The sequence below is a fragment of the Sodiomyces alkalinus genome (genome assembly GCF_003711515.1).
Source record: "Sodiomyces alkalinus F11 unplaced genomic scaffold SODALscaffold_3, whole genome shotgun sequence".
Classification (NCBI taxonomy): domain Eukaryota; kingdom Fungi; phylum Ascomycota; class Sordariomycetes; order Glomerellales; family Plectosphaerellaceae; genus Sodiomyces; species Sodiomyces alkalinus.
Genome location: NW_021167081.1, coordinates 2759168 through 2769916, shown reverse-complemented (window position 1 = coordinate 2769916; position 10749 = coordinate 2759168). Strand labels below are relative to the sequence as shown.

Here is a 10749-nt window from a genome sequence, read left to right as displayed (position 1 = left end):
CTGCCCCCTTGCCCCTGCCCCCTTGCCCCTGCCCCCTTGCCCCTGCCTTTTAACGATAGCTTCGTGAAGTCGTATAACTTTAATAGACTAATAAAATCACTGTAAAGTGAAATTCCCGTACTTCCTATTAGTTAATAATTAAGGACTACTGTATATTAAAGGATAGAACGGAGATCAAGGATAATAGGGCTTTTCCAAGGATAACTAGGGGTTCTAAGCATAACTCTTTTCCTTATTTTCCTACTAAGGTACCTAAGGTAGGGTATGTTCTTTTTTCCTTCTTCCCTTCTCTTCCGACTCAATAATCACGACTCGGCCAAAATCCTGGATATAGTAGACGTCGGCATGCGCTTCAAACCCCCTTTCCGCGTCACATCGCGATGATCAACGCGATACTTGAGTTTCACGCCCATGGCTGCCAGCTCAACATCAAGGAATTTGAGCGCTCCCGGGACAACCACGATGGTTGTGTTGTCTCCGCCGACCCACTGGTTGCCCTGACCGTCTTCCCAGATTTCCCCCTCCGATTTATTACTCTCCAGCTCCAATGAGTCCAGCCGACGGGCACAGTTCCGGCAGCGGACTGTGCCGACTTGTTTCCTCTTCCCCACGAATGGCGATACAGTCGGCTGCACAGAGAGGAACGATCCGCAGCTCCGGCAAATCCAAGTTCGAGTATAGTCCGAACAGTTAAGCAGGCGGTCCTGCAGCAGGAATGCGGTGCCGTGGGCTAAAAGCGCGTCTCGTTCCATCTCTCCCACGCGAACGCCACCACCCCTCTTCCGGCCCTTAATAGGCTGACCCGTGGTCGGAACGATAGGCCCCGTCGTGCGGACCTGGTACTTGTCGTTGACCATGTGACGAAGCCGCTGGTAGTACACAACTCCGATGTAGATGTCAGCGGCAAACTCCTCCCCGGTAATCCCTGAGTACATGGGCTCATTTCCGTGAAAGTTATAACCAGCCTTCATGAGTTGGTGACCAAAGTAATCCGCAGCCGTATCTTCTTCGTTGAACTTGAACGGTGTTGAGTCCTGGGCAAGGCCGTGGAGTGCGCCCGCCTTGCCTGCTAACGACTCTACGAACATACCAATCGTCATTCGGGAGGGAAAGGCGTGTGGGTTGATGATAACGTCTGGTTGTATTCCCGACTCGGAGAATGGCAAGTCGACAGCCGGCCACTTTTGGGAGCAGACGCCCTTCTGACCGTGTCGTGATGAGAATTTGTCTCCAATAACGGGCGAGCGCGGCACGCGAAATTTGATGGACACAGTCTGCGCCGGCTCGGTGCCGTTCTCGTTTCCAATAAGACGAACTTCCTCAATGAAGGCCTGTTCTGAGTCCTTGTATTTCTCAAAGTGAGTACGGCCATCCAGGTTGGACAGCTTGCCGTCGAATTCCGCTGATACAGTGTGCCAAGCACATACCACGTCCCCTTCCTGCACCATGCGGCCGACGAACGGTAAGCCGTCTTCATCAAGAAGACCGCGATGATAGCCCTTCACCAACCCTCCCGGTGCAAACCCGAAGAGTTTCGTGACCTGCTTAGCCGTCCGACTCCTCGACTCTTCTTTGAGTGAGATCACCTTCGTCTTGTATATTGTTCCGTGACCGAAGCCTCTTTCGTCGGCTGACTTGTTGATAATCATGGCATCGTCCATGTCATATCCGGTGTATGATATAACCGCAACAATTGCATTGGTCCCGTTGGGGAAATTGTCGAACCCGTAGGTATTGTGCAGGGGAGACCTTACGATCGGCGTTTGGCCAGTCTGGAGCCTGTAGAGCTTGTTGTCCGTCCGATATCGCAACGCCGTTGCAGGAGTTCCCATCGTCTGCTTGCCCATCTGACATTGATACATGTTCCGAGGAGACTGATTAAAGTCTGAGAACGGTGTCATGTTGGCCAAGATAGAAAGCATGTTCGTGGGAGCAAACTCGACATGCGTTGATTCACCAGACACGATCTCTTCCTCTACAACAGCGATGGACATGTAGGGCTGCTCGTGGGGGCCCACAAAGTCTTCGCGCTGGAGCGGAAGATACTTCACAGGCCTTACCATACGCGCCGGCTTGGATGCCAAATAGATGCCGGGATAAGAACCTCCGTGCGATGGAGGCACATACCCGATCTCGAGATGGACAGCTACGCCATGAGTTCCTTCGACTTTCCAGTATCGAAAAGTGTCCGCGACCCGCCGAGATACCTGTGGCGTGCACCAACCAAGAATCCTACCGTCGAGCATGATAACTACACTCTCGTCGGTCGATGCAGATGAGCCGTCCACGGCCCCAAGGGCCGTCACGAGAGTAGGCAATGTTGAGACGTCGACCGCCTCGGTCATGATTTGGCACTTGTGGGAAAGATGATTCAGGAGGCCACACGGTGCACCATCAGGGGTGTGAACCGGGCATAGAAAACCCCAAGACTCCGGTAGCAGCTTCCTCACGGTCGTTGTTTTGAGTTCAGCGAAGAAAGCACCGCGGTGAATCATCCTGAAATGGCTGATGAAACGGAGAAAGTTGAGCTTCTCCGCCACGACGGTATACCCAGCCGTCTGCTGAAGATCCAAACCCGAAGGACTGGTCAAATTTCCTGTAGAGAGGAAGTACTCGAGTCCTGGACCAATGCCCTCATTGGCAAGCCGGAAAATGGTTGAGGGGAAGTCTTTAGCGAAATCCTGGGATGTGAAAACTCGGCTGGGGAACTTCCTGTGATACTCCCTAAGGGAAGCACGAACCGACGTCGCCAGAAACTCATCCAGGCGTTCCTTCAGGATCATTCCGTATAGGAAACCGCCGAGCAGCACTTCTTGGTTCTGCACCGCGTCCGGGTTGTCCACCGAACACTCCCCGGCGACCAGGGCATAGAGTTTGCGAATCATGAATACCACCATCTTGAACTTGTCGCCGTCCTGCCGCGGGATGACATGGACATTTCCGAGGTGGACAAGAACCACTCGCCTGAGAAACTCGGTGCCGGCATCGTAGTGCGACATCAAGTCAGAAACACCCAGAACAACTCGGAACTTCTCACCAAGATACGATCTCGTCTCCGACTTGCTATACAAGCCGTACGATTTGTATGTTCTCAAAAGGAGCTCGACTCGATCCGTGAGGAACGTGTTCTCCGCGGATTTGCTGCCCGGAGGGCCTATCAATCCCTCGAAGATTTCTCGATCATTCGTTTCCACGAGGGCTTTCAGAATCATGACAACCGGAACAAGATATTCGTTTTTCCTCCAGGAGAATCGGAAGGTGATGATGCCGTCACTCAAGTAATGGAGGACATTAGTCTGAGACGTCTCGTCGGGTCGAACAGAGCGGATGATGATGCCATAGGGGGTGTAACCGGAGCCACGGTTGGTAAAACTAGGTCGATATATGGCCATGGGAAAGTTTCGCCTGTTCACCTGCAGGAGACGGATAATCTTCTCAATGCCATTCACGATAAAATAACCGCCCAGCTCTTCTGCCTCTTCTTTTCTCTTTACTAACAGGTCGGGCGGGGTGTTCTCGAGGTGGCACCTGTTTGACTTGAAGGGACGTAAGTTTGGAGAACCCCCAAGATCGAGGTTCGACTTACTTTGACCATGATAGGCATAGAGCCCAGGTCTCGAGTGAATTCTTGCGGGTCGCCATCATTGATGCGATACTCGAATGTGGCAGATAATTTGCCCCGGTAAGTAACATGGCGTTCCCGGCACTCAGCTGGATACACATCCCTGTTCCTCGCAAATCTATTCGATGGAGGCAGCTGCGATTTATGTAGCGACACACTCTTATACTTGATCGTTAACCGGTTCCTTCGGTCTTGCGAGGTTTTGTCATCGCCGTCAAGGTATATCTTTTCGTCAATGTCGGCAAGGGCATGTTCGACCAGTGTTGGTTGGATATCGCTACGAAAAAGGGCATTGAAAGAATTGATGTGAGGGGCGACTGCTGCCTGCAAAGCAGGGTACGCTGTGTGATCCTTCGGGGGATTTTTGAAGATGTTCTCTCTGCGAATTGTGTTATACTCGTGATCCCAGGTGGTGTTAGTTGCTGAAGGAGCCATGTCGTTCGTTAGCCTGGGCTATTACAGTGGTTAGCGAAGGACGCTCTCCCGTCGGCAGTAAGAAGGAAGTGGAAGGGAATCAATCTGACTGCTCCGTACAGTCGTCGGTCGTCAGTCCCTCTTTCGAATAAGAAATGTCCGATTCTTCTCAGGGAGGGTGGCGAGTGGTGACGGGAGCAATGTGTGACGGATCCAAGGCACTGGAGGTGAACAGAAACCCGGGTGCGGAAATGAAAAAAAAAGTATTTGAAGGAAAAAAGGAAAGCTAAGGCCCCATTCGACAATTTCATCAACTTGGTAAGGCCCCCTAAGTCAGCGAAAAAATGCATAACCTATGACCCACCGACAGCATAAGAACCCCTTTTACATAATGTTTTTAGTGTAACTGCATTTTTTTATGTATTACTGTCAGAATATGTGTCAGCATATAAATAAGGTACATAAAAGATATATGTGTATTTATTTAAGTGAAGTTTGTAATACTTTATAGGGATATCTAACTGTACGGAAAAAGCAGGGGAAATAAGAGTGGATATATAGGACCGAGGTACTCCACACGTATCGCATAGGTACACGGACCACGACGTGGTCTATAGGGGATCCAGGGGGGATCCACGCTATAACTAAGGGCTTCGGATATCGGGGACCTTAGGTATCAGGATATAACAGGGGCGGGTACCGGAAAAGGTCGGATAAGATCTAAATGATATAGTACCTATAACAGAGTCTTTACCACTTAAAGTAAGGGTATAAGAGACTCTCCTAGATATAATTTAATATAATATATATACACGAGATTTCTACTTTACTAAGTTAATTATCTAAGTGCTATTTAACGTGCGATAGCGTATACTCCCTCTATAATAGCCTTAACCGCTATTATCGTGTCACGGTATCTCCGATTATATATCTATCCGGTAAGGAGGAGTCGGTGCTCCTCCGCTATAGTTATAATTCTCCTTACTATTATCTTCTTAAGGACCTTCCCCGTCACGCTAAGGAGTAATATCGGTTATTACCCCGAGGCTATTATATAAGCTTCTTTTAGTTTACTTAGTTTTTTAAGTATTACTACTTCTACGGTAGAGTATTATTATAGGAAATATACGGCCTTAAGGCTCGCGGAGAAGAGTTATACTAATCGCCTATAAAGTGGTTAGCTATAAGCGAGTAAGAATCCGTTTAGTAAGCCGTCCTCCCCGGGTGCCTTCTAATGTACTATTTATTATATAACCTGCTAGACCTCCTCTTCTATAACCTCCTATATAAGTAGTATTACCGCCGTCCTTAGCGCGCCGCCGATACGCCCGCTTTCCGTGGGGTATAAGGGGGGGAAAAACTTCTCTATAAGGATTATCGCTTTCCCGTTATATATTATCGTGACTGGTCCGCCCACGCTATACTATAGGGGCGGGATAGATAAGAGGTTTAGGGGTAAGTACCTTACTATCTGGGCCTATCGTTATAATACTTAGAGGCTTTTTTAGTCTATTATAGTCGTATTAACGGCGCCGCGTTAGCTCTTCCGCTTCTTTATTCTAACTAGAATATCGCGATATTGTTCTGCCTCCTTAAGTTTATTCTACTTACCGCGCGACCTCCGCCCGTAGTAATATCGAGTTAGCCTCATTACCTCCTTATTCGCCTCTACTATCTGCTATATCTATTATAACAGCCTATCGCGGAAGGCGGCCGGCTTACGGCGCGGCGCCGTAGCGTCCGCGATACTAATAAGGTCCTATAGTATCTAGTTTACTACCTAGTCGATTACTTCCGGGGTAAGGGGTATTTCTCTATAGTCTAGCCTCCAGGCCTCTCTCTAGGCCGCTTCCTAGTCTAACCTCCTTTACCTTTATCCTTTACTAGCGATACGCTAGCGCGGTTATACTATATCGATATTAATTACCTAGGCTATATAGTCTAAGCCTATTAGGTCTAAATAGTCCCCTTAGTATATATAGGTAAGGTCCGCCGAAACCTAAGTAAGGTCTAGCGTGCTATACTATCGATTAGTATTAGCCGAGGTCTTAGTAATATATCCTTTCTGGGTTATAAGGTCGAGTTATTATCGGTGCGTAAGCGTAATAAGGTCTTCCGATTATCTTTCGTATCTATTATACCCGTCCTAAAAGGGGTTCTTTAGGTTAAAGTCTCTTACTAGGACGGTACGCTACCGCTCCGGTTCCGCTATAAGGGTATATATTAGGGTCTCCTACTCTCCTCCCTTATAGTATAGTAAGTATACTACCTATATACTTATCTCTTACTGCTATATCCCGACTCTAAGTATAGCCTAGGCCTAATCCTTACCTATACGCTATATAAACGTAGCGGCCTTATACCGCTTATATATATAGAATAGGGCGCGCCTACTCCCCTATACTATCCTATAATTATATCCCCTTAGGTACATCGGGTTCTTCCTTTTATCTAACCCGGGCTTTATTACCGCTATTATATCGTACCCGCTATAGTCATAAAGCGCTTATTATACTCTATCCCGCTATCCCCCTATATTATACTAAGTGATTCAAATTATTTATCTTAGGCGGCTACGCCGCGCTCGCTTCGCTGTATAGTTACGCCTTAGGTATAGCCCGGGGGTAGGGGATAAGGCTTTATAGGCGCTAGAAGGTAGTATTAGAGGCGAGGAACCTTATAATATTATTATCCTAAGTAGGCGTAGAGAGGGCGGTACGCGATTTAAGGAGGATATTCCGCGACCCTAAAAGACGTCCTTTTTATTTTCTCTTTTTCTCGGGCGGTCCGGGGACTACTATCGTGTTTAGCGATACTATAAAGACGCTATACTCCCTCTCCGCCCTATATTCCTTGAGTTAGCTAAGGTTAAATCCCCTTACCTTACTAGTATATACCTCCTTAGTCCACGCTCTTTCCTTTACTTTACTTAGGTATTTATTGTTAAACGCTATATACGGCCCTTTATAGGCGGCGTAACGTCTTTTCTTTAGGTCCGTCTTAGCTTTATACGCCGCGAAGCCCCCTTAATACGCCGACTCTACGCCGCTATAATACCCGTATAGCGCTTCTATCGCCTAATATTAACCTGCTTTATATCCGAAGTTAAGGCACTTAAAGCACTATTATAAGGAGATCTCGGGGTTATAGGGTTCGCTATTATAGTATCCGTAATTAAAGAAGACTCCCTTTTTTACTAGTTGCTCTGCGTCCTCGGGGCGGGCGACTTTAATAGTTAGTAACGCTACCCGCGCTATATTATTCCTGGGTTTCCTAGTCTTAATCCGGGTAATCGCTATATTATTCTATAGCCAAAGTTCTTATAGCGCCGTATCGGGTTTATAAGTTAGTAGCTACGCTATTAATATTCTTTTTACTATAACTTAATACGTTTTCTTATATATTATAGCTCCTATACCGAATAGGCCTTTAACCTAGTTATTTATATTCGCTATCTATTATTCGTTCCCGTACTTAAACGTGATAATCACGTTATTACTCGGGAGTCACCGCGCGGCTATTATATCTACGCGGCGGGTAACTTAATTAACCGCCTTAGTAATCTTTTATAGGGTTTAGCTTTTAAGGTCGGTCTTAGTATGTCCGTATCGGACTATTAGTTCTCGGGCGTATCGGGTAGGTATATCCTTTACCGGTGCTATCTTAATACGTTAGCGCTACGCGGGTATACTCCCTACTACTTAGGCGTGGATCTTAGGTCCTACTACCCCGAGTAATTCCGTTAATATACCCTTAATCGCTTATTAGATTATATCGGTAAGCCTTTTAGTTATAAGGGGAGGTATATCGTTACCGAGTTATTAGCGTAGCGGCTTTGCTATAATAGTCTCGTAGTATTACGGTTAAGAGATCTTCTCTACTAGCTTTAGCGCTTTATCGGCGTTTACCCTATTAGCTAGTAGTCCGGAAAATTAGGTGCGTAGTTTATATAGTACGCTTTCGGTACGCCCGCTTAATACCTAGGATTTTTAGGGCTCTCCCGGGGCTACGCGCCCCGGGTTAGTTCTAGTCGTCATATTCTAGGCGCTCTATAATAGTATGCTAGTATCGTGTTCGGTTAGCCCTACGGGGCACCCTATAGTATATAACCCACCGCGCCCTCTACGGTCTCCCTACGATATCGGTCTCCGGTGCTTTTAAGGGCGTAGATTCCGAATCCGATATCAGAATTGAGTTTATCGATAATACGGCACCTTAGGGTCACTTTCGGCTTGACGATGCCCTTTTTTATTTTAAACTATATTTTCCCCTTGAATAATTAAGCGCTCCTTTTCTTCTATCCCCCTTCTTCCTCTTTTATCTCCTTTACCTTAGACAGTTAGGTATTATTATAGTTATTACGGGACTATCGGGTAGGGATAATTAAAGTGGCGAGCGGGTGTACCCTAGAACTTATTTAAAAAAACAAAAAAAAAAAAACAAAAAAACAGAAGGTTCTAGTCCTCCCTATATATCTTTAACCGCATACTACGTATATAGATCTTTAATATAACCCCTACCTCCTAAGAATACATACTACGGTTATAGATTATTGGCGTAACCCTCTAACTCCGAATCCAAGGGTATAGATACTTAAGGGCCATTCCTGTTTTCCTCCGTATATACCTTATTCTGCCTGGTAGTAGTAACGTTTTTACTCGCGTGGGTGTTATCCCTTTCCACCTTTTACCCGTTAGTAGATAGCGTATTATCAAAGAGAATAATAGGAGGCTTAGCCTTTTATTACTTTTTCTTTTTCGGTAAAGGTATTAACGGCATTATCTTCTTCTTAGGCGTCGCCTTTTTCTTAGCCACCGCCTTCTTCTTCGGCGCGGGAGTAAGCGGCACGGGCTCGGATTCGAGAATATTATAAGGGTTAAGGGGGCCTTAGAAAGTATTACCCTTATTGGCGAATAGGTCGGAGGGTATAAAAGCGGGTAGGGGGATATCTAGCTATAGAAAAAAAGGTAGGAGAGGAAGAGAAGATAGTGTACTAGGATGGGGGATTATTAGGGGGTTATATAATATACTAGTAATACCCCTCTTAAACGCGATAGCGAGGTACTCTTATACGGGGATTTACTAATTCTATTAACCATTATACCGGGAGAGCGATAACGCTATATCCTAGAGAGACTTAAGGATTTTTTCCGCTGTTTTCTAACAGGCGTTATTAACTTCTTCCTTTACCCGATAAACAGTATAAGACTTATCGGCGGCGGTAAAAGTTATCTCCCTCTTAAGCGTACTTAGAGAGGTCTTAAGGACGTTGTAGTATTTTATAGCTATAGTTTATAGTATAGTTAGTATATACCTGTATCAGAATTACCCCCCCCCCCAGGGAAAAGAATTTATACGATAGCTAGCGTTTATATTATTATTGGTAGCTACGACTATAAGTACCTTCTAGAACTAAATAGCTATATTACGGCCCGCGGTAGGAAGATCGTTATAACGATAATTATTATACCTAAAGTAAAAGGCATACTTAGTGGAAATAGTACTAAAGTGCCGGCAGGACCTAAAGCGGATAGTTAAAGTCTTATTACTAAAATTAATCTTAGCTAATTAGCCGGTATAGGGAGAGTAAGGTTCTTTAAGGGTTAAGCCCCCGGAAGCCCTTTCCCTAATATCCGCTACCTCTTAATAAGGGGCGGCCGATAATAATAACGCTATAGTTATCGTAGTCTTGTGCTTCTTAGAAGCGCTACTAGCTACTAGCTTAGATACCGGCCGCTTATTATTATTATTATTATTATTATTATTAGTCTCCTTAGGAGGTATAATAACGGTAGTAAAGGCTATATAACGTAGTTAGCGAAGGTGTATAAGTTATTTTTCTATAACGGAGAGACGTTAGAAGGATACTCATAAGATAATAGGGAAAATCATAAAATAATAGAGGTTTAACATGTTAATAACTATCACGCCTTACTCCTATAAGGCAAATACTATAAGGGTTAACTTACGGAACGCGGCGGATACGGCTAAAAAACTTAAAATCGGAGGCATAAAGAAAAAGGAAAACGGAAGAGAATGGAGTTATAAAGACGTTAAGGAAGATATCCCCCCGTAAAAAAAAGGGTATATAGGTATTATTCCTGGCTATAAAAGAGGAAGGCATAAGGCTAAAAGGGCTATAAGAAGGAAGGAGATAAATTTCTATTTTTAGATATATTATATAATAGCGCCGGTTCTTTATCTAGATTAAAGAGATACCGACGCCAGCTATAGCGTAGGAGTAAGGGGACTAAGGACAGGACTATAAGTGGTTCTTATATAGATTAATTAGCGATAAACGGTAAAAATAGAGTAAAGGACTAAGGACAGGACTATAATAGGACTATAACGGGTTACTATATTACATTAATAATAAAAGGACGGAGGGAATATAAGCCGACGCCGGGTATAATCAGGAAACATAGCCCTATACGGCACCGCCCGGTCCTAAGAACAGGAGCACTCCGGGGGAGGTCGCCCTATTAGGTGCCCCTACTTAGGAGATAGAGGCTAGGTCACGACAGGACTATACCGGGCTCCCGCTTAACGTGGCCACGGCTACCCGGGGCCGATACTACTATATAGAGCTATAGTCTAGGCTTAGCCGTAGATATCTGTTTACGATATCCGTTTAACTATATTAGCATTAGCCTAGGAGTATATAGGGCTCGTATAGTGCCCCCTCCTTCGTATAAAGAGGGCGGCGATTATTC

General features: G+C 45.5%; 1 protein-coding gene across 1 annotated transcript; it reads right to left on the bottom strand.

Annotated features, from left to right (window-relative positions):
- Positions 1 to 206: 206 nt before the first annotated feature.
- Positions 207 to 4266, bottom strand: SODALDRAFT_309850 (DNA-directed RNA polymerase I subunit RPA2). Its single transcript, XM_028609116.1, has 2 exons — positions 3587 to 4266; positions 207 to 3536 (listed from the first exon to the last, which is right to left on the bottom strand). The coding sequence occupies exons 1-2, from the start codon at positions 4055 to 4057 to the stop codon at positions 306 to 308; spliced, it is 3702 nt and encodes a 1233-aa protein (XP_028467904.1). The 5' UTR covers positions 4058 to 4266; the 3' UTR covers positions 207 to 305.
- Between the last annotated feature and the right edge of the window lie 6483 nt (positions 4267 to 10749).